This window comes from Chionomys nivalis, chromosome 3 (genome assembly GCF_950005125.1).
Source record: "Chionomys nivalis chromosome 3, mChiNiv1.1, whole genome shotgun sequence".
Classification (NCBI taxonomy): Eukaryota; Metazoa; Chordata; class Mammalia; order Rodentia; family Cricetidae; genus Chionomys; species Chionomys nivalis.
Window position 1 is genome coordinate 112,923,482 of NC_080088.1, and position 24,115 is coordinate 112,947,596.

Here is a 24,115-nt window from a genome sequence, read left to right on the forward strand (position 1 = left end):
ATTTAAAAAAAGAAAGAAAAGTGGCCATGTGATCCTGCAGCGAACCAGGTTCTTCATGCAGAGCAGTCAGTGCAGCATTAAGTGTAAGTCAAGAAGCACACTACAGCAGCGGGTCCTCTCGGGAGAATGGCTCAGCCTTCTGAGGCACAGTAACTTGGGAGGCAATCGGAGTTGCAGGAACTGAGACATGAGCTTTGGTTTATGGTGTTTGACAATGTGCCTGTTACCTAGCTGACATGAGCTTCAGGCTATGAACCCTCTAAGGCCAGGCCAACTTACCTTGTTCGAATTTCAGCCAAGAGCCGGACAACTGCCATGACAGGTGCTGAGCCATCTCCTGTTGCAGGCAGTGAGGTGTGGATAGAGAGGCTTCCCTCCTGAGGGAGCAGCATGGACTGCACCGCCTGGACTACCTTCTCAGTAATGGACAGCTTATGAAGAGGCAGCGCCTATGGTGGGAGTGAAGGCACCACAAAGGGGACAGGGAACAAAGGTGTTATAAATATGTGGCTATCAAAATCACTGCAGAAAATCATAAACTGGGTCAAAGCAACCAAAAATAACATAATCTATGAAATTTCCCCAGCTAACAAATGATGAACTTTCCCACCAATGCTGAAATCTTTACAATCAGTATGTAAACACATATCACAGGTGAACGTGAATCCCTTCTCTATAGTGTTTGCATGCCCCACAGCAACGTAGTATTGACAAAGCAGGTAAGCATCACCTTACCTCTGACCTTGGAACACAAAGTCTAGACAAGGGAATAGTCAGTGTGTCTGCTGCTTGAGACGTCCTTCGGCAGTCTACAGGAGGGAATCTTACTGTAGCTATACCTTCCTGTTCATTGATAGAAGCCACAACTCCAATGCTTCCTGATATTCCTCTACCTAAAACCTAGAGATGGAGATTATTAACACTGTCAGCCATGGTCAAGTGGGAGCAGCTATCTAGAAGAACAAGAGGGAAGGACTATACAATTATCACTGTCAGTGCTATAATAAACCACTGATTCTGATGGCGATCCAAGCCTAAGACGTGATCAAAATAGCAGGGCCGCAACCTCACAGCAATATGAGGCATACCATCATCTCAAACTTTCATCATCAATGCTACCCTAGGATACGAATACCATAGTTAACATCATACGGTTCTGCATTAGCATTTGAATAATGTACAGAAGGATGTCGGTGAGAACCTAGGACTCTCTCAGATTTGTTCCTTAGCATCAAGGAACAAGGTCCTTCTGGGTAAATGATAGCTGTCTAAGGCCACTAATGGAGGAGCAGTAATAATGCCTGGGGAAAGCAGTGGTGGGTTACCTGGACCTCGGAGCCTATCTTGATTGTCTCTTTAAAGCCTCCAAGTGCACAGAGTGCAGCAACAGCCTGGCGTGCGATCCTCTGAAGTTTGGCAAGTTTCCTGCCACTGCTGCTGCCGTTTTCCAGGATACTTTCTGCATATTTCCCCAGTTGTGGAATGTACATCAGTGCTCTGGACAGAACCTGTGTGTAACAAGGAGGATGACAGGGCCTGGAAAGACAGCTCCATAGTTAAAAGCACTGGCTGCTCTTGCAGAGGACCTGGGTTTGGTTCCCAGCACCCACATGGTGGTTCACAACTATCCTTAACTCTAGTTCCAGGGGATCTGATGACAATCTCTTCTGACTTCCACAAACACCAGTCATGCATGTCGTACACATATGTAGGCAATACATAAGGTATGCAAATGTAGACAATACATTCACACTAAGATAAAATAAATGAATCTTTTTTTGTTGTTTGTTTGTTTACTTTGTTTTACTTTTGAGACAGGTTTCTCTGTGTAGCCTTGGCTGCCCTGGAATTCACTCTGTACACCACACTGGCCTCAACTTCAGAGATCTGTCTGCCCCTGCATCTTTAATACTGGGATTAAAGGTATCTGGCCTTTAATTGCCTAGCCAATAAATAAGTAATAAGGGGGAAAAAAAAGGAGGCCAGGCACTGGGAAGAAAATATTGGCTACTGGTCCCAAGAACAGTGGAATGACTAACAGTGCCCTGAGGTCCAGCTATCACATGAACTCTGCATATAGAAGAGACCAAAATTACTATACTAGGTGTGACCAGTAACATTCTGCCCTCAGGTACCTTTGTATAATCAGACAGATCTAGAAATATACAACTTCATAATATGGGAGACTCTAACACTGTATTACAAACCCACTAAAATCAAGCAGTCATTCACCTGAGGGGGCAATACCCAAGGCCTGTATCTCAACATTCAGCTCTGGTCTGAAGAGTGGCAGTGGAAATGGGAACTAGTTATAGAGCTGCAGTTCAGGCAACTAGACTACCGTTGTGATGGAGCAATGCAAGACGGAGCACTTGGCAGTGCAATCACACACAAAGGCCTCCTTAGGACTGCAGGTATGCTGAACATGGCCAATAAATCAAGGATACATGACACCATAATGTCAGTACCACGCTGATGCAAGCAAAAGGAAACAAGAACTGCCACTGTCTCCCTGACCACTGTCCTGACATCTGCAAGTCTGCAAAGTCAGAACCAGCAGAGGCAGGAGAGACTCCAGGAGAGCAGGACTGTCTGACTAATTGGGAACACTCTCTCCTGGGAAGACCCTTGCTATGTATGACTATAATGCTGCTTCATTCTTGCTCCTTTGGCTGAGCAGAAGCCCCATGCTAACCTTTTCTGCCGTTGTGGTCCAAATCTGAGCAGCATTTGATTCAGGCGCCATTAGCAGGCTATGAAGCAAGGCAATCACTTCTGCAGCCATGCTGTTTGCCACATGCCCACTGATGAAGGGTCGCACAGGGTCAGTCCTACAAGTGCCAACATGAATAACTTTCAATGCTCAGTGATGTTTAAAAGTACAAAAAAGCGATTTCAGAGTGAATGAGGATAAAAAGATTTCCTGCTTATACATGGCAAAGGGCTTACATTTGACTGGGAGTTTATTGACTGACAAGTCAAGCAAAATCAACACTAGGAAGAAACCACTTCTTGAACTTTCTTTGTGTTATGTGAAGATCTGAGTATCGTCTGTCTCCCAAGGGTTCACAGTAATTAAAAGTGGTACTGATGGTAGGCAGTGAAACCTACGGGAGGTTCTTAGATCACTGGGGACTTGCCTTTGCAAGGCTTATTTCCAGCTAGGGCTATATAAAATAAAAGCCTAAGTTTGGCTCATTCAGTGCTCCTTTAGCTCCTAACTTGAAATGTAAAACAGTTGCTTCCAACAGGATCTGTCACCATATGACACAACCAAGAACTGGGCCAATACCAGTACTATGCCCCAGAACCTCTAAACCAGATCTAACCAGTATCTCAAGTTAGGAAGTGCTGACTAGCACACTCTGCAACAATGGACCCTAAGCAGTTTTTCTGGGTTTTTTTTTGTTTTGTTTTGTTTTTTTAAACCACAGAAACCTTGGAAATCAAAGACAGGCACAGGCTGCAGCTATTCCTCACCTATGAGTGCACAACACCATGATAAACTCCTTGACTCTAACGCTAGAAAGAGAGGTGTGTGGTCAGTTGGGACAGTGAGGAAGCACTATGTGCAAAGCAGTTCACTAACACTCAGAAGACTCCCTTAGCTGTCATGTCCACTTGGCTCTCATGGCAGCTTCAGTACTGCCTCTGTGGTTCTCCCCTGGAGCAATCCTACAACCATGAGTGGTTCTGGCCTCTCCTTATTTTCAGCAGGTTAAGGAATAGTATACAATTAAAACCCTACTATCAAACACATTATGCAGTACGTCTGGAAGAATCCCAACAGGTGGTACCTCCTTGAGAGGCCTACCTGGCGAGTTCAGAGTTCCTCTCTCGGCAGATTGAGGTTTGGGCAGTTTTCTTTTTGTCTCCCGTAGACAGGCCGCTCACAGTCTCTGGGTTGATGGATTCCACTGGTGGTCCGACACTGACAATGAGGCCTGACTGTGCCCACTTGGTTGCTTTCCGAAGGGCAGCTGAGGCCTCCTCTGTGATCACTTCACAGCAGCCACCCTGCATTTGGGTTGAAGACAGCACACTGTTCATTTCATTCTTCCTAACTTATGTTCTCTCAGATCTCTTCCCCGTGACCATACACAACGTGAAACATAACACAGGACAGACATTTCCATAAACTCGGAATCCTTTAGGTTTTGCTTTGTAAATGGTGACTTTGTGATTCTTGGGTTCTGCTCTAAACACATCTTACAATCTGGTTGATTGGTTTTGAGTTAGGTTTGTTTCTAGATGCACTAATGAATTTAGCCATCTCTTATTTATAGATACAGAAATTCTATTTTATTTGGTTTTCAAATAAAACAGAAGAATATGCTGTTGTCTTATGATGTACCCCTGGATAACCTGGAACTTTTTTTCTTTTTGGTTTCTTTTCTTTTCTTTTCTTTTTTTTTTTTTGAGCCTGTCCTGGAACCAGCTCCCACCTGCTTCTGCCTCCTGAGTGCTGGAATTAAAGGTATGTGCCGCCACCACCCATGCTTGACACTAATGAGTATTAACACATCTCATAACAATACCTGTTTTAAAAAAGTTGTTCATCATTGTTGCTTTTATTCCTTTAATGAGTTGTGAATGTGAGCATGTTTTATATCTTTATGATCTTTTTGTCTATAATTCTCTTTTGTCTGTCTTTTTGAGATTGGTTAGCTTCAAACTTGTGATATAAAATGGGAAACCTTAAACTTCTGACCCTCCTGCCTCTTCCACATCTTGAGCACTAGGATTACAGGTGTATGTCACCACTCCTGGTAAAACAAAGTGCTAGGGATCAAAGTGCTGAGTTGCATCCTCAGTCTTTCACCTCTCTTCAATTTCGTAACTATTTTATGACTATAAAACTTTCTTAAAAGGGCTAAGAAAAATATATAGGTCAAAATTAAGTTATTTTCCTAGAAATGTAGTTCAGTTGGTGGAGTGCTTATCAAGCATGTATGAGACTCTGGGTTTAATCTTCAGCCCTGCAAAACCAGGCATGGTGTCGTAATCTGTAATCCCAGCACTTAGGAAGTGGGGGAAGTAGAAAGTTACTCTCGGCTTTTAGTAAATTTGAGCTAACATCTCATATATCTTATTTATGTTGCTCAGGTTAGCCTTAAACTGAGCTTCAGCTGGGACTACAGGCCATGTCACCACACCCAACTGAATTAACTCTTAAAATAACGACTTCTTTCAAAAGCTCAAAGTGTGACAAATGAGTTCTTCCATCAGCTTTCCTCATGAGGTTACCTTGGTCATGTCTCGGTCCATCTTCACAACTTTTTCCATGTTGGCGCCGGTACCAAGTCGAAAGGGTCGTCCTTCTGAGCTACTGCAAAAAAGAAGGCAAAGAGGCCTTTTACTTTACGGAGAGTGTCAGAACGGGGCGTGTGTACTCAGCAAACAGTGCTCAGGCCCTGTTTAGATGCCAACACTGGCTTCATATTTTGTGTGTGTGTGTGTGTGTGTGTGTGTGTGTGAGAGAGAGAGAGAGAGAGAGAGAGAGAGAGAGAGAGAGAGAGAAAATACATGCTCCACAGCATGGGTGTATATACACCATAGGACAATTTATAGGAGTCTGTTCTTGCCTTCCATCAAGTGGCTTCTGGACACAAACTTGGGTCACCAGGCTTAGTGGCAGTGGGTTTTATCTGCTGAGCCATCTTACTGGATTTAAAATTAGCTCTTAAAAATCCATAGACTCTTTTTCGAAAAATAACTTTCATAATTACAGATATTTTAGGACCCAAAACAAAGTCTGTTTTTAAGAATTCAGATAAATATGGCAGTTTTACAGAGTTATAAGACAGTTATAAGGAGGTAGCCTGGTACACAGGAGGCACTTTGAACACCACAGTCTGCCAGGAGGCTCAACAGCAGCATGAATGCAGTGCCTGAGGGAAGGCCTGCCTTTTGCTCCTAATAATCTAGCACCCTCTCCTCCAGAATGGGCCTCATTATATCAGTTTTGTGATGGCTGTGCAGTCACATGTTCTTGGAGAGTTCTTCACCTGAGCACTTATTATGACCATGCTCAGATGAGGTCACTTGTTTTCATATGCTGTCCTGGCAAACAAGGGACCCAAACCACAAGGATGACTTTACAGATCACTCATATGAAGGGAATCACTTGTCTAAGTTCCCCAGCAAGCATCCCCACTGCCTTGTAAGGATAATTACATGTTTTTGTTTCCTTGTTGAGCCATTGTATTATTTATACTTCATTCAATTAATGTTTTAAAAACTTTCTTCTTTTCTGCCTTAGGTGAAGAGTGCCAACATCTGAAGCACTGTCTTTCTCACAGCCAGAGTCACTGCAGACCCACAGGAGTGACACAGTGACTGGCTCACCACATGCTTGAGTTCTCTGCTGGCTTAGACAGGAAGCACCAAGTCACAGCTCACACTGGAGTTCTGGAGGCCTAGGCCTGCGTTCAGGGGTGGCAGTGACAGTGCGTGCCTACTTGGGTTGTCAAGAGGGCTGAAGCAGTCACCATATGCACAGTGCCTGTGACATGGGTGGTCTCTGGTGGCACTGCCTCTATAGACATTGCAGTCACCTCAGCAATGGCTGGAGGACTTCATGGGAGGACTGATCTTCCCGCTTGTGGATGAATATGGAGAGCTTGCCGTCCACTGCTTCACTCTCTTCTCCAGGGTCTTTATCTCCTTTTAAGGGATTCTTAGGACTGGTTTTTGTCAATGTGGTGTCAGGTTCAGAAGCAGTTGGAGAAAGAACCGTCTGACATCCTTAAAGCAAAAATCAAGGTCCACTCAGAAACACTGCAACATTGTTTGTGCAGTTCCCCATACATAAAAAGCTTCTCACTTCTCCCTCTCCCACTCTCTCTCTTTATCATGGAACACACAGGTACATTTGGGGCCTGGCCACAAGCAGGAGCTGAGCTCCCAGCACCATTTTCCTTTTCAGGCACTCCTCACCTGGGACCACATAGTCTGCTAGCTTGGCTAAGAGCAGAGAGGCGATCTTGGAGGCTGGGTCACTAGGGTCCTCCTGCTCACTGTTCAGGGAGGGGACAGAGTAGCTCCAGGGTGGGAGCTCCACATTCCCACAGTCCTCTACACTCATCAGAGGCAAAGCTGCACGGCACAGCTGAAGAATGATCAGCACTAGCTTTGGGGATGGACGCTGGTCCAGCAGTAGGGAGAGGAGTTTTGATACACAGGCTGGCTGGCTCAAGATGGCTTTCCCTATGTGGCTCCTGCAAGACAGGGAGAAAAAGAGTGCTACGCTGAGAAGGCATCATCCACAGACATCAGAAACGAGTGCTCCCTAGGTGAAGCTAGACAAACCAGTGAGCTCAGACCACAGGAAGAAGGCATGGACTTGATATTATGTGTGCAGAGAACGGCAGTCTAGAGCAAGCAAACAATAAGTGTTTATAAAACTAACCAATAACACCTGAAAAGGATGATTTCTGCATCTTTTATGGAGCCTCGAACTCATGTGTCCAGAGGGTTTCAAGGAGCACCATGGCTAGAAGCCCAAACGAGGAGCTATGCAGTTCTGCATTCATGCCCTCAGAAAGCGTGTGCCAGAAGCAAAGCTGTCACAGCACCCCAGTCCCTAACACCAGTGACTTGCAACAGCTAAACCTAGTGGGCCAGCAAAAGCCAAAGAACACACTATCATGTAATGACATGGGAATGCCCATGGAGTGATCTGGGATGACCACATACTGTGATTATGTCTTATAACCATTGGTTAATAAAGAATCTGATTTGGCCAACAGCCACGCAGTATAGTGCAGTGGGAAATCCAAGCAAAAGTATAGGAAAAAAGAAGGCAGAGTCAGAGAGATGCCAGCAGTCACTGGAGGAGAAGATGTCAGAGCAATACTAATAAACCATGGGGCACATGGCATTACACAGATTAATAGAAATGGATTAATTTAAGAGTCAGTTAATAATAAGCCTCAGCTAATAGCCCAAACAGTTTATAGTTAATTTTTAAGTCTCAGAGTGGTTATTCAGGAACTAGTGGACAGGAGAGAAACCTCCAGTTAGAAATCACTCCTCTTTAAAGATATAGTGCAAAAGAACAAAGTAATTACAAGCCCTGACTGATTCGATGAGTGTGTGGTGCAGAGAATGGAACTTGGCTGGGGTCTTGTACACATCAGATATCATCAAGCTACCCACCAGCCTGGACTGATCCTTTACATTACTTTGAGATAACCAAAATTTGGGTTTGAAATGCAGGTGCCATCAAGTCATAAAGCAAACAACAGTGTATTACGCTTCTAGATAATCCTCACATGTTGAGACTAAATACTATGTCTAGATGACTTTTTTTCTCAAAGCACCAGTATATCAAAAAGGTCTGGGAACTTGGATATTCCAACAACAGGAGTAAAAAGTTACTCCAGCCACTGAAGGGGAACAGGTTGCTCCAGGGCCTTCCATACCTGGAGAGGTCATTGAGAAGACTCAGGACATCTTGCAGGGCATCATTTCCAGCAGCCTGGTTGCCACAGCACTCAGTGGCTCGGGCAAGGTGGTTGGTGAGAAGACTGGACACCTGACGGGCCAGCCCTGAGTGCACAGCCTCTGTGGAGCCACCTTCAGAGGTAGAAAGAAGGAAAGGAAGAGCAGTGAGCACTAAAGGAGAGCATACCAGTAGGTATAGTGAGTGCTTCCTCTTGGTTTCTCTCCATCTCCCTGTATGGTGAATCTTCCCTATCTATTCCCCTACATTAAAGCATCCATTAGACTCATTTTATCTTGTTCAATGTTCCATTAACCAGTCAGAGTCTCATTAAACAATATCTATGCACCAGGCGGTGGTGGCGCATGCCTTTAATCCCAGCACTTGGGAGGCAGAGGCAGGAGGATCTTTGTGAGTTCGAGGCCAGCCTGGTCTACAAGAGCTAGTTCCAGGACAGGCACCAAAAACTACAGAGAAACCCTGTCTCGAAAAATCCAAAAAAACAAAACAAAACAAAAACAAACAATATCTATGCATAACAGTAAATACTGAGGGAAGACCTTCTCATGAGAATAAAATACAATTAATTCATACCCGTCTGTTCCACAGAACTATGTTAGTACCTCCACTGGGGCCCGGGTTCCTGTCATGCTATCATTATTTGTTCACCAATTTTGTTTTTTTTAAGATTAATTGTTTTAATATGTGTGTTTCTGCATACTGTCTGCACACGTATGTGCAGACGCCAAACAGGTGAGAGAAGGAATAAGATCCCCTGAAGCTGGAGTTACAGGTGGTTGTGAGTTGCCCAATGTGGGTGCTGGGAACAGTACTTTATCCTCTGAAAGTAGAGCAAGCATTTTCGAGCTGAACCAACTTTCGAGCCCAAGACCACAGTTCTTAAGGGAACAATAACTTAACTTCTTTTCTATCTACTCTATAGTATAATAGGCTTTTAAGCAATAGAATACAGCCACGTACACATCTTTAATCCCAGTATTTGGAAGGTAGAGGCAGTTAGATCTCTGAATTCAAGGCCAGCCTGGTCTACATAGTTAGTTCCAGGGTAGCCAGGACTACACAGAGAAACCCTGTCTCAAAAAACTATGAAAATTAGAAAAAAAGAAAAAAAGGGAGACATTAGAATACAAAGTGAGGGTTTGCAAATTGGCTCAGTGGATAATCATGCTTATTGCCAAGCCAAACAACCTGAGTTTAATGCCTGGGACACACATGATGAAAGGAAAGAACTAACTCCCACAAGTTGTCCTTTGGACTCCACATGTATACCCACATACACATGTATGAACACAAATAAAAAAAAACTCACATACAAATATATGTAACAAAAAATTAGGGTATGGTAGCATACACATTTAATTCCAGCACTCAAGAGGCAGAAGAAGCAAGTGAATCTCTATAAGTTAGTTTGGTCTACACAGTGAGTTCCAGGATAGCCGGGGCTATATAAATCTCACAAAAAACAAAAACACAAACAGAAAAGAAAACAGAAATTCTTTTTAAAAAAGTACAATGAGCCAGGCAGTGGTGGCACATGCCCAGCGCTTAATCCCAGCACTCAAGAGGCAGAGGAAGGTGGTTCTCTGTGAATTTGAGGCCAGCCTGGTCTAGAGCTAGCTCCAGGACGGGCTCCAAAGCTACAGAAAAACCCTGTTTTGAAAAAAAAAAATGTACAGTGAATGAATAGGCAGATAGACAGACAAGGTAGATACCCAGACCTTGGACACTGAGGAAGAATGAATAGGCAGATAGACAGACAAGGTAGATACCCAGACCTTGGACACTGAGGAAGAATGAATAGGCAGATAGACAGACAAGGTAGATACCCAGACCTTGGACACTGAGGAAGAATGAATAGGCAGATAGACAGATAAGGTAGATACCCAGACCTTGGACACTGAGGAAGAATGAATAGGCAGATAGACAGACAAGGTAGATACCCAGACCTTGGACACTGAGGAAGAATGAATAGGCAGATAGACAGACAAGGTAGATACCCAGACCTTGGACACTTGAAAACTATTCTTTAGTTAACTTTTAAAAAATTAAGGCCAGGGGAAGTAGAAAAAGACAAGATCTCCTGAGTAAATTGGGAACATGGGGACCTTGGTAAGGGTTGAAGGGGAGAGGCAGGGAGAGGAGCAGAGAAAAATGTAGAGCTCAATAAAATTCAATTTTAAAAAATCAACAAAAGAGTAAACTACAAAAGAAATAATTCAAAAATATCTTTTAATAAAAGTTTAAAGTCTTCAAAAAAAAAAAAATAATAATAAGACCGGGAGGTGGTGGTGCACGCCTTTAACAGAGGCAGAGGCAGGCTCACCTCTGTAAGTTCAAGGCCAGCTTGGTCTACAGGAGCTAGTTCCAGGGTGGCTAGGTTGTTACAAAGAGAAATCCTGTCTCAAAAAACAAACAAACAAACAAACAATATTAAACGTAGCTGGGTGGTGGTAGCACACACCTTCGATCCCAGCTCTTGGGAGGCAGAGACAGGTGGCTTTCTGAGTTCAAGGCCAGGCTGATCTACAATGTGAATTCCAGGATAGCCAGGGCTACACAGAGAAATTGTGCCTCGAAAAATGAAAAAAGAGTAAGTAAGTAAGTAAGTAAATAAATAAATAAATAAATAAAATAATTAAACGTACAAGTGTTTTTCCTGCATGTATGTATGTGCACCATGTGTGCCTAATACCCCCAAGGTGAGAACAGGATGTCAGGTACCCTTGGACTGGAGTTACCTATAGATGTGAGTAAACATGCAGGTGCTGGGAATTGAACCCAGGTCATCTGCAAAAGCAACAAGTCCTCCCAACCAAGAGTCAACTCTTCAGCCCTTTAGAGTTAACTTTTAAAGCTGGACCGCACACCAAAAGTAGAATATGAAAATATCCTCTTTAAAATACAGTGGCACAATCATTTCACAGAAATATGGAGACTGTTAGTACCATATAAACAATTTCAGAGAAATTATCTCAGTTTTGGGGCTAACATCTTCCTTACTGGGCAGGATGTTACCTGGTGTGCCACAGGGCATCTGTGAGCTTCCACAGTTGGTGAGGACCACCTGATTAATATTGCCTTCTCCTATGCCACTCACAGGGATAGAGAGGAGTCCCACTGCTCACCTTCTTCTTTCTCCCACTCCACACAGCGGTTAGCCAACACCTGGAAGGCAGCCCAGGCCATGGTGGCCACCTTCTGCTTCTTTGTCTGCTTCTCACTAGAGCTGGACTCGGTCTGACTGCTCAAGCTACAGAGTCGGTCCATGAGCTGCACAAGGCCACTGCGGACCAGGCACTTCTCTTCACTCCTGGGGAAGGGCAGAAATGGAATGAACCACACAACTGACAAGGCTTTGTGAAGATCTCAGGAAGGTTCGAGTTATTAGAGAGGGGTGGAATATATTGGTACTTTGTTTGTACCATTAGGTGCTACCATGTATATTCACCCAGGACACTTTTCCTATTATGGTGAGCCCTTAGAGAAGGGCTTTCAAAATCAGCTTTGTTCATATAGAATGTCAACTCAATAATAGATAAAATAATTATCTGTTTTCAAAAAAGAGTATTCATGTGTTGTGTCTCCACATTTATCCATGCACAGTGTGTGTCTGGTACCATTGGAGGCCTAGGAACTAGGGTTTTAGACAGTTGTGAGCCGCCATGTGGGTACTTGGAACTGAGCCCGGGTTCTCTGGAAGAGCAGCCAGAACTTCTAACTGCTGAGTATCTCTCCAGCCTCCCCCAACAAGTAATTATCTTATTATAGGGTGTTCAAATGAGTCCATGAATAGTTAACAGCTCCAAGCTACTAATTAAGTGATCCAAAAAGAAAATAATTGTACCAAGACAAAAGATGCTTGCCAGATATGTCTTTTTTTGAACCTCCATATCTGCACAGTAATATAATCCTAATGGCAACATTTGGTTACACAGCAACTCAACTAAGGAACTTTAGACACATGCCAGTAGGACAGAATCTTTAAAAGGTATTAGATAACCAAAACAAAACAAATCCAATTATAAGATTTTATTTTTACTTATGTGTATGCATTTGTGTCTAGTGTGATGAATATCGTGTGTGCAGGTGGCTGCACATATCAGAAAAAGGTTTTGGATCCCCTGGAACTCATATTCTCAGCAAGAGACATCTTTCTAGCTCCCCAAATACAATTTTATAAATTAAAAAACAAGATAAAACAAAACAAAAAAAATTGCCTTCTGCTTAGTTGAAAACATTGAATATAATCTACACTTAGCAAATGGCATGTACACACTCACCTAGTGTAAGGTATGGTACACAGGAGTCCAATGCTGTTTGCACAAGCAATAGGGTAACGAGCACACAGAGACACCACAGAGGTCATGGTCTCACCAAAGGCTTCCTGGACCTGCTCCACCATCCCACCACAGGTGAGCTCTTCAATTCTATGAGACAAGAAGCAATGTGTAATGAGGGAAGCACAAGAGCCCTTTCAAGAACCCAGTGCTAAAAATCCAGAGCTAAAAAAAATCTTGGAGATCACCAAGCTCAGTGTCAAAAGCTGGAGAGCCATAGAAAAATGTTGGGAAGGATTCCCAAGGGTCCCTTAATAAAATGTTCCACATGTAGGAGAACCTCAGGCAATCTTGGCTTAGGGAAAGTTACAGAGGGCTCTCTACTACAGGGTTCTTCAGACCCTGTGATAAAGCTAAACACACAGCAGTTTTAAGAGCGGGGAATGCATGTAACAATAAGCATGAGACATGTCTGTCATATCCTGGGCAGTACCGAGGACTGGAAAGGTAGGGACACTAATGCAAAAGCAAAGATCTAGACAGGTTAGACAGTATCTCCTTCAAGTTCATGCTCCAATTATTAGTAGAGGACAAGAGCCTGGGAAATGAAAAATAATCCTTTTCCAATGAAAAAACACAACATGGGACTGATTCTATTTCAATTAATATTAACTGAGAGCTGAAGTTATAGTTTTACTTACAAAGATTTGCAATGTAATTCTGTCTATGATAACAAAAATAAACATAAATAATGTAGAGTTTAAAAATAGGGAACTGGGTCAAGAGACAGTTCAGTGAGTAAAGGCCTTGTCTGCACAAGTCAGAATTTGCTTTCTGGAACAGAAATTTAAAAAGCTGGATGTGGTGGCACCTTTAATACCACACTCCTGGGGGCCGGAGAGATGGCTCAGAGGTTAAGAGCATTGCCTGCCTTCCAAAGGTCCTGAGTTCAATTCCCAGTAACCACATGGTGGCTCACAACCATCTGTAATGAGGTCTGGTGCCCTCTTCTGGACTGCAGACATACACACAGAATATTGTATACATAATAAATAAATAAATATTAAAAAAAAATACCACACTCCTATGAGGGTGAGGGTAGGGGGCAGAGGCAGGAGCAGCCTGAAGTCCATGGGTTGGCAAGTCTGGGGGATGCACTGCTGTGACAGAAAATAGACCGTCTCATCAAGGTGGAATGAAAGAACTGAGTCTCAGAATTCTCCTATGACTGCCACACATAAACCATGGTTTTTGTGTGACTGCCTGTACACATGCATGTCCATGCATACACACCCGCGCGCATGTACAAGTACACACATACACAGAACAGGAACTACCGTAATTACCATAATAACAGTGCAGTTAAGGTTTAGACTGGACAGGACACAGACAGTACCGTATTACCCCTACATGGTGCAACTTAAGTTTTTAAGAAGTGCTTAACATTTTAAGAAATGCTCCTAGATAGCAAAAAAATTACAGATTCACAATAAAACAGATTCAGACATAAAAGACCACAGTGTTGATGAGTGTATGTAGGTTTGAGAGAAAGAAGAAAAAAATATAGAGAATATAGATTAAAAGAATTAAAGAAAAATAAGCCACGTAAAAATGGAAAATTCACAGAGAGTCTGGATTATGTACATTGTGTATTCTTTAAATTTTTGACTGTGAAGGAGCTAAGTACAGAGAGACATTTCATTATATGGGCTGCCCAGTGGAACCAGAATGGATATCATAAGGGTATTATGAGTTCAGAATTTGGGTCTAAGGATATGATGCTTTGGAGAGGGTCTTCTTTTGTTTTCACAGAGGATGAGACCCTGTGGATTGTTTCTATCCCAATATGGTATGATAGACCACGCCCTCCTGAAAGGTTGCCATGAACACCTTCAAAAAATTATTTCACTCAACTGCTGACTGAGATGAACCTGGCAGACAGGTTACACCATAAAAGACCTGAATAACAGTGCCCCCATACAGCAGGAAGCAGTTTGGAAAGAAAAACTGCGCCCATGTTCACAAATATGGCTTATAAATGTTCTTTTACATTTAAAGGGGGATATGATATAGATATGAATAATTTGCATTGGTATGGATTTTAAGGTCAATTTTGTTGTATGTATATATATTTCTGATATCAATTATTGTGATTGTGTAGTTCATTTAAAAATGTAAAGTATAGCCGGGTGGTGGTGGCGCACGCCTTTAATCCCAGCACTCGGGAGGCAGAGGCAGGCGGATCTCTGTGAGTTCGAGGCCAGCCTGGTCTACAAGAGCTAGTTCCAGGACAGGCACCAAAGCTACAGAGAAACCCTGTCTCGAAAAAAAACAAAAACAACAACAACAACAAAAAACAACAAAAATGTAATGTATAATTGGGAAATATAGGTTGCTAATGGATAATCATCAATAATAGTCAAGCTTGTAGTCATGTTAGTTAGATTTTCTAGATATATAGAGATATATTTCAGTTAAATAGGCATTCTTCATATCTTTCAAAGGCTACAGAATATGGCATTTTAAATGTTTTAATAACTTAGGGCTTTTCATGACAATGAGACACGTCTGCTCCTGGCAGCACAAGCTACTTCAAGAGGAAGATGGGCATCAAAGAGGCTCCTTATGGAGTTTGATAGCCATTTGGGGAAAAAAACTGCTCTTGCCTGGACTGTTGCATAAACTGGACACAGAGAACCCTCAGAGAGAGGACTGCTGAACTTGCCTAAAGGTGAGATGATCTTTCAGGGTTCCTGATTCATGAAAGAGTCTGCAAGACATTCTTCAGGACACAGCAGATAGTGACTGAACTGTCTTTGAAATTTCCTGCTTCATGGAAATGTCTGCTGAACACTATGGGCCTGAAGGCCGAAGACGGATGCCCCAACAGTACAAAAGAACTTTGGGTGACTGTCCAGGCAGCGAGAGGTCTCTGTCATTTCTAGAGTTTGAAGTTTCTTATTTCTTGTTTACTTAGGTAATATTATATCCTTCTGGAGTCTTTGATGGAGTTGAAGAATGAATAGATAGTTATAGTTTTCCTTAATTATGATAAGAGATAAAATAGATATAAATATTGTAACTGTAATTCTTACTTGATAACTGTTTTGCTATATGTAATTTTACTCTGTTAAAATGAAAGCCTTCTTTTTTGTTTAAACAGAAAAAGGAGAAATGATGTGGGAGTGATTTCTTTCTAATCTGTTGCTTTCATTGGTTAATTAATAAAGAAACTGCCTTGGCCCATTTGATAGGCCAACACTTAGGTGGGCGGAGTAGACAGAACAGAATGCTGGGAGAAAGAAGCCGAGTCAGTGAGTCACCATGATTCTCCCGCCGGACACAGATGCAGGTTAAGATCCTCCCTGGTAAGCCACCAGCTCATGGTACTACACAGAATATTAGAAATGGGTTAGATCAATATGTAAGAGCTAGCCAATAAGAGGCTGGAACTAATGGGCCAGGCAGTGTTTAAAAGAACACAGTTTCGGGGCTGGAGAGATGGCTCAGTGGTTAAGAGCATTGCCTGCTCTTCCAAAGGTCCTGAGTTCAATTCCCGGCAACCACATGGTGGCTCACAACCATCTGTAATGAGGTCTGGTGCCCTCTTCTGGCCTGCAGACATACACGCAGACAGAATATTGTATACATAATAAATAAATATTTTAAATAAAAAAAAAAAAAAAAAAAAAAAGAACACAGTTTCCGTGTAATTATTTCAGGTAAAGCTAGCCGGGTGGCGGGAAGTAGCCCGCCGCTCCCACACAACACAGGGAAACACAGAGAAACTTTTTTTGGGGAGGGGGACAACATTAGCAAATGCCCCTGTGTGCTTTGGCCCCTGGTGGATGGAACAGTGTGAATTAAAGGGAAACCACTGACCTGGGTCCTCCCTGAAGGACCATTGTCACTGGCCCCACCAGGTGTGTCACTCCCCCAACTCGCACGGCAGCAGTCAGCAACTCCCGCATGTGCACCAGGGCCTGCTTCCGAGTGTTTCCCCGCCGCCACCTTGTCTGTGCAGCCAAAAGGAAGCTGCTACTGGACACCTGAAATGTACAAGAACATGGACACTGACTTTCACAATCATATATGTTTCAGCTGCCAAAAGCCATTCATTTGCATGTTGTGACCTACCGCTTGGTCAGGGTTGGTGCCAATGAAAGCAAAGAGCTGCCCAAGAAGGACGCTGTAAGTGGGCTTATCCCTGCTGTCCTCGATGGCCAGTGACTGCAAGAGTGTAAAGGAGCTACTGCGGTGACTGGTCACATGACGACGTCTACAGAAAACAAAACTGTAATAAATGAGCAAACAACCATGCTCAGGGAGGCTATCTGAACACTGTGTGCTCTAAACATTAGGATCCTGCCATGGCCAAAAACTGTTTACCTCTGATTTGCTCTAGTAAATTCCAAGTCTTCGTTACCAATCATTTCCAGGTCAGAAGGAGCAGACATGCTTCGAAGGAAAACTGGCTGCCGGACAGCGTGAGATGCCACCTTTGTTTCTGAAGCTGACTTACATGCTGTAAGAAGAAGGAAAAATGCTTAACACTGCTGTCTCGTCTGCAGAGAGGTAGAGCACAGCTAAGTTTAATGGAAGCACCACACCAAGTGCATCTTCACTTTATTTTTTTTTATATTTATTTATTATGCATACAATATTCTGTCTGTGTGTATGTCTGCAGTCCAGAAGAGGGCACCAGACCTCATTACAGATGGTTGTGAGCCACCATATGGTTGCCGGGAATTGACCTCAGGACCTTTGGAAGAGCAGGCAATGCTCTTAACCACTGAGCCATCTCTCCAGCTCCGCATCTTCACTTTATGTCAGGGATCAGCCGGTGATCGAGCTAGCAGACAATACCCAACAAACTAAGTGGTAACTTTAAAAACCTAAATATGTCACTAAACTTTATCTTAGCTTGAAAATTTAAAGTCTTTTGTTTTTATTATTAAATTAGATTTCCAAAGAAAGGACAAAGATTCATTTAATAACTATCATTATTCATTTCATTTAAGTATTCTTTTTATTGTTTTGAGACAGGGTTTCTCTGTGTAACCTTGTCTGTGCTTGAACTCACTCTGTAGATCAGGCTGGCTTCAAACTCAAGAGATCCTCCTGCCTCTGTCTCCCAAGTGCTGGGATTAAAGGTGTGTGTCATCATGCCCAGCTTCAATATAAGCCTTCTCAAAAGGAAGGGAGCTAGGGCTACAGCTCAGCGGTACATCATTTTCTTGGCATGCAGAAGGTCTTAGGTTCAGTGTACAAGACTGAAGAGATAGGCCGGGCGGTGGTGGCGCACGCCTGTAATCCCAGCACTAAGGAGGCAGAGGCAGGCGGATCTCTGTGAGTTCAAGGCCAGCCTGGTCTAGAAGAGCTAGTTCCAGGACAGGAACCAAAAGCTACGGAGAAACCCTGTTTCGAAAATCAAAAAAAAAAAAAAAAAAAAAAGAAGAGATGAAAAAGGTAAGAAAACGCAAAATGGAAACACCAATTCCTTTCCCTCCTAATTTTTTTTTGTATTGGGCTTGACCGTGGCTACTGCATATTAATTAGGCATACAGGCACTGACCCACTGTGCTGTATCCCTACATCTTTACAGGGCAGGGCCTTGGCACTGTCTAGATTGGCTTTTGTTCTCTAGTTGCACAATTTGGAACCTGAATTTTTTTTTTTTTTGCCAGCCTCCAAATTTCTTCATTAAAATAAATGCAGAATCATTTATTTCAGAGACTGCCTTTCACTGTGTGTACATTTAGGAATATTAAGCTGACTTTGGGCTATTTGAGTGACAGCTCTACCTTCATTATAGTTGTTGGAGAAAATATTACACTTGAGCTAGACCATGACTGTATTTTCCTGTTAGATAACCCATTAACAACAAGACAATGATTGTTTTATTTTTTGATTTATTTAAAGATTTATTTCATTCTTAAATGTGTATGCACATGTATGCATATGCATATATGTGTATGCACACATATATGAGTGTCAGTTTCTATGGAGGCCAAAGGAGAATGCCATCTCCAGAAGCTAGAGTTACAGGTGACTGTGAACCTCCTAACATGGGTCTGGGAACTGAAATGGTATTCTGCAGAGCAGGAAGGATTCTTAACAACTGAAGTATCTGTCTAGTCCCATAGTTGTTTTATTTTACTTTTTAAATTTTTAAAAATATTTATTTATTTAAATTCTTTTAAAATGTGTGTTGGTATTTGCCCTGCATGTATGTCTGTGTGAGGGAGTTAGATCCACTAGAACTTCAGTTACAGACAGTTGTGAGCTGCTATGTAGGTGCTGGGAAATGATCCCTGGTCCTTTGGAAGAGCAGCCAGTGCTCTTAACTGCTGAGCCATCTCTCCAGCCGCAAGTTGTTTTATTTAAAATAAATAACTAAATTGAGGGACTGGGGAGATGACTCAAACATTAAAAAGCTTGTCATAGCATCCTGAGAACCAGTATTCAGACCCCCACAACCAATGTAAATGTCAGGTGGGTATGGTGACCCCCAGAATAGGCTGGCTAGTAAGAAAGACTAGGCATATGGGTGAGCTCTTGGTTTAAGCCAGAGGCCTTGCCCCAAGGAATAAGGTGAAAGAGCAATTAAGGATAATTCCCAACCTTAGGCCTCAAAGGCACAAGAACACGTGTACCCCCATACACACATATGAAAAGGGGGGAAAACTGAAATAAAATAAGTCAAAATTGTAGGGAAAAGTCCTTTCACACCTTAAGAGTAGGCAGCTTAAATCTAAAATATGGTAAACCTGTTTCTCAACTGCTACCAGCTTGTTATCTATGATTGCGAGCCCCCCTGGAAAGTATCATCAACTTTATTGAGTGACTGAAGTTTCCACTAAAAATAGGCTGTTTTAGCTAAACAAAGGCAACGGTGACCAGGAATATATATAGTGAACCACATGGGTAACTATTTCCTTGGGAGACACATTTTCAAACCAAAAATTAAAATGTGGAAGAGGGGTCTGGAGAGAAAGCTCAGAGGTTAAGAGTACTTGCTGTTCTTTAAGAAGACCTGGGCTGGTTCCCAGCATTCAGATGGTGGCTTACAATCATTTGTAACTCCAGTTCCAGGGGATCCAATGCCCTCTTCTAGACTGCCAGCACCAGACACAGACATACATTTTGGTAAAGCATTCATATACATAAAATAATTGTTTAAAAAAAAAACTTTTAAACTTTAAAAAACTGTGATCTAGGGGCTGGAGAGATGGCTTGGGGTAAAAGCACCAGCTGCTCTTTCAGAGGTCCTACCTAAGTTCAATTCCCAGCAACTACATGGCAGCTCATAATCATCTACAATGAGATCTGATATCCTCTTCTGGTGTGTGTATACACAATAAATAAAGAAATCTAAAAAACCTGTCATCTGGGGATTTGCAGTAATAATCAATTCATGGCAAGTCCTGCCAGAAGATCCTATATAATGAAAACCCAGTTTTGCGTAAAGAAAAAAGACTCAGTCTGGTGGTTCTGGTATACACCTTTGACCCCAGCACTTGGGAGGCAGAGTTAGGTAAATCTCTGTGAGTTCCAGGCCAGCCTGGTCTACAAAGCAAGTTCCAGGACAGCCAGGGCTGTTAAACATAGAAACTCCTTCACTCTGTCTTGAAAAAACAAAAACAGAGATACACCAGGAAGGAAGGAAGGAAGGAAGGAAGGAAGGAAGGAAGGAAGGAAGGAGGGAGGGAGGGAGGGAGGGAGGGAGGGAGGGAGGGAGGGAGGGAGGGAGGGAGGGAGGGAGGGAGGGAGGGAGGGAGGGAGGGAAGGAAGGAGGGAAGGAAGGAGGGAGGGAGGGAAAAGACTGCCACATAAAAGACTCACAATGCTGATTACATAAATGCTTGTTACTCTGAAAAATAATAGCATATGTAACTATGAAAACCATGAGCTTAAAACAGGGAGCATGGAAGCATTGATTACATAAACACACGCCATTGCACTCCTCAGATGCCCCAGGAGGAACCTTCAAAGCCAAAGGGGATCCATGCAGGATGACTCCATAGGGATTAAAGTCTTAGAGACTAAAAAAAATAAGAGGGAAGAAGGAAAATGCTTATATTTTCTTTTTTGTTGTTCTAGAAAAACCCAGGAGTGGATTATTTAACAATAGTTGATGTCTATTTATGAACAGAGCCTGGAGCAGTACCAGGTGTCTCTGCTGGTGTCCCTGAGATGCTCCTGGTGAGGCCTGACTGGGCTGCAATGGTGACGTGCAGCAGCAGCTCGGCTCGGTTCATCAGACTCTTCACCAGCGTCTTTGTTTTGGCCAGGGGGTGAGAGGGCTTCTGAGTGAGAGAATTCACTTCTTGGAGGAACTTCTCCCTAGAGAGAGAGACTAGGGTGGATTTAGTTGTTCTCCAGCTCACCCCACTCAGCCTTCAGGGATGAGGACAGGAGCTAAGCAGTTACCTAGTGAACACTGCTCACCTGTCCCTTCTCCATCCAACGGTTCTGCTTTTTTTGTTTCAAATGCCTGTATTACTTTCTGAGCATTCAAAGAAGAGCTATAGACTTACCAGTAAGTAACTGAGTATCTGGTGAACATGCAACACAAAAAAAACTAGCAAGAACTGGACCTGCAGTGTTCTGAGCACCAAGGTGAGAAGCCAGTTTGAGAGTGAGTAACGGCACTAACCTCAGTGAGAGAACCATGTTTTCAAGATCATTTCCATCAAAGGAGACTTCCTTCATTGAACACAAAAGTTCTAGTTCTTTCATTTTGTTCTAAAGAAGGAAAAATCAAGAAAAGATGGTACGCATGATCTGCAAGAACCAGGTTTACTATCTATCCATTACTTAGCAGAACAGAAAGAAGTTAAGGTCCAACCACCACCTTTGATCTGTGCACTCTGCTGCTGTCAGAAGTGATCCCTGCTTTTGTTTCCACTTTCCAAGCTGCAGGAATTAAATCAGTGCCTTGGACAGGCTGAACAAGTGCTCTACTGCAGGGATACAGCCTCAGACCTAACTTTTTGACACAGTGTCTCGGTTTGTAGCAAAGGCTGACACCGAATTGACAGTCTTCCTGCCTTGACTTCCTTTTTTTTTTTTATTTTTTTTTTTATTTTTGGTTTTTCGAGACAGGGTTTCTCTGTGGTTTTGGAGCCTGTCCTGGAGCTCTTGTAGACCAGGCTGGTCTCGAACTCACAGAGATCCGCCTGCCTCTGCCTCCCAAGTGCTGGGATTAAAGGCGTGCGCCACCACCGCCCGGCTTTGCCTTGACTTCTTGAGTGCTGGAATTATATACTCTATTTGATAAAATTTAAAAATTGCATGGCCTATTTTCTGAGGACTTACGACTCAAAGTGTATTTTTAAATTTTTGTTAAGATTTGAAAGCAAAATTTGATAATAATGGGACTATCTTTTCCTTCTATTTACTTATTTGCTTACTTATTACTGTGAGAGTGTGGGAGTATGTGCATGTATGCAACAATGCCTGTGTGGAGGTTAGAGGACAACTCCTTTCAAGGCTGGGACTCTGGTTAGTTATTAGGCCTGGTGGCAAGCACCTCAACCCACTGAGAATCTCACCAGCCTGATAATGGTAACTTCTTTAGCCTTCTTCAACGCTATTCAACCAGTTAAAAATCAAGGACTTGTATACTAACATGCCAATCTAGCTATTTTCATTTAACCTTTCAGAGAATGGGTATGTCACGCAGTGTATAAGGTTCCAGAAGAAACACTACTTTCTCTGCATGCATGAGTGTAGAACCTTTGCTCTATAAGTGGTCCCCAGTGGGGACTCACAGTGCACTCACCTCATTAAAATGGTAATCATAGAAGAAAGGCATGTTGTTCTCCAGCTTGCCCTGCATGGCATCCTCAACCTCACTTTGCCACTTCTGCTCCAGTTCAGCCACACTCTAGAAGGGTTGAAAACACAACATGTACACAGATGCAAAAAAAAAAAAACAAAAAACCGAGGACAATCTCAAAGTTTGGAATCTGGGGTAACAGCTATTGAAAATTTATTTAACTTGCCCCCCCAAAAAAACTGTTTCCAATAGTTGATACATTCCTCCTTTTCACTTACCTGCAGCTGTCTCTCCATGGCATTGAGTTTCTTAAAGGTCTCTCCCATAATTTTACACAACAAATCATACTCCTCAGCATGTTCTTCCTGATACTGGAAATTGATCAGGGACTGCAGTGCATCAACCAAGTTCAAGTGCTTAATAACGCAGGACACTACCATTTCCTCCATGACGTCAGGCTGAATCACTTCTCTGTGGTGATAATGGAAACCAGTCAGGTGTATGATAAACTTAATTTAACAGCACCATATGCAACTGGCTAGAAATCATAGGCTTTGACTCAAACCCTGACTTACCATAACCCTTGTATTATACTAGAGGAAGAGATAGTAGCACTGCAGATGGTATTTGGTAGCAATTAGCTTAGCATAGTAGCTGATAAAACTGACACTGGCTAATGAAGCTGAAGATCAAAATTAAAGAGATCTCCCTTAGTAAGACTTGTATATTTTGAGTTAGAGTCATATTACAGCTGGAATAAGTCTAAAGCTCTTGACCAGACGTTCTGGAAGCTGAGGAGCTGGCTCACTGGGTTGGATAAATAAGCCTGAGCACAGCCACATAAAAGTCAGATGACAGTTGGGCAGTAGTGGCACACGCTTTTAATCCCAGCACTTGGGAGACAGAAGCAGGCGGATCTCTGAGTTTGAGGCCAGCCTGGTCTATAGAGTGAGTTCCAGTACAACCAGGGCAGTTACTCTGTCTGACAAAAAACAATCAAACCAAAAAAACCAAAACCAAAAACAATAAAAGTCAGGCAAGGCTGCACATGGCTTCAGTCTCAAGGCTTGGTACAGAGACTGGAGGATCCAGGCACTTGATGGCCAGCATTGCCAACTGTCAAGCTTCATTTAGTAAAACCCATTTCAAAAGCAAGTGGCTGGGAGTGATAGAGCAGGATGCATATACTAGGTTATACAGAATACTGTTTATGGATCTGAGAGGGCTCAGTGGAGAAAGGGACTTGTTTTTTTTTTGTTTGTTTGTTTGTTTGGTTGGTTTTTCGAGACAGGGTTTCTCTGTGGTTTTGGAGCCTGTCTTGGAACTAGCTCTTGTAGACCAGGCTGGACTTGAACTCACAGAGATCCGCCTGTCTCTGCCTCCCGAGTGCTGGGATTAAAGGCGTGCGCCACCACCGCCTGGCGAGAAAGGGACTTGTTGTCAAGTCTAAGAAACCAAGTTTGATCCCGTGGACACACATGGTAGGAGACAACCAACTCCTACAAGCTGTCTCCTGACCTCCACACACGTGCCATTGTGTGCATAGGAAAGGGAAGACCCATGAAGACGACTTCAGCTGAGAACAGC

General features: G+C 42.9%; 1 protein-coding gene across 9 annotated transcripts in view; it reads right to left on the reverse strand.

The window, feature by feature from the left end:
- Hectd4 (HECT domain E3 ubiquitin protein ligase 4) overlaps nucleotides 1-24,115 on the reverse strand; it is a 183,850-nt gene that overhangs the window by 58,664 nt on the left and 101,071 nt on the right. For 5 of the 9 annotated variants that reach the window (XM_057763491.1, XM_057763497.1, XM_057763493.1 and 2 more), the window contains 18 exons: nucleotides 22,807-22,999; nucleotides 22,532-22,636; nucleotides 21,404-21,492; nucleotides 20,915-21,090; nucleotides 17,134-17,269; nucleotides 16,882-17,038; nucleotides 16,627-16,793; nucleotides 12,748-12,894; nucleotides 11,593-11,777; nucleotides 8,427-8,580; nucleotides 6,940-7,220; nucleotides 6,558-6,747; nucleotides 5,248-5,329; nucleotides 3,815-4,017; nucleotides 2,696-2,831; nucleotides 1,326-1,508; nucleotides 736-900; nucleotides 280-449 (listed from right to left, as the gene is read on the reverse strand). In XM_057763491.1, coding sequence (XP_057619474.1) covers nucleotides 280-449; nucleotides 736-900; nucleotides 1,326-1,508; nucleotides 2,696-2,831; nucleotides 3,815-4,017; nucleotides 5,248-5,329; nucleotides 6,558-6,747; nucleotides 6,940-7,220; nucleotides 8,427-8,580; nucleotides 11,593-11,777; nucleotides 12,748-12,894; nucleotides 16,627-16,793; nucleotides 16,882-17,038; nucleotides 17,134-17,269; nucleotides 20,915-21,090; nucleotides 21,404-21,492; nucleotides 22,532-22,636; nucleotides 22,807-22,999 — 2,919 coding nt within the window. The remainder of the gene's footprint in view (nucleotides 1-279; nucleotides 450-735; nucleotides 901-1,325; nucleotides 1,509-2,695; nucleotides 2,832-3,814; nucleotides 4,018-5,247; nucleotides 5,330-6,557; nucleotides 6,748-6,939; nucleotides 7,221-8,426; nucleotides 8,581-11,592; nucleotides 11,778-12,747; nucleotides 12,895-16,626; nucleotides 16,794-16,881; nucleotides 17,039-17,133; nucleotides 17,270-20,914; nucleotides 21,091-21,403; nucleotides 21,493-22,531; nucleotides 22,637-22,806; nucleotides 23,000-24,115) is intronic. The other 4 variants (XM_057763496.1, XM_057763494.1, XM_057763492.1 and 1 more) reach the window with 2 other exon arrangements.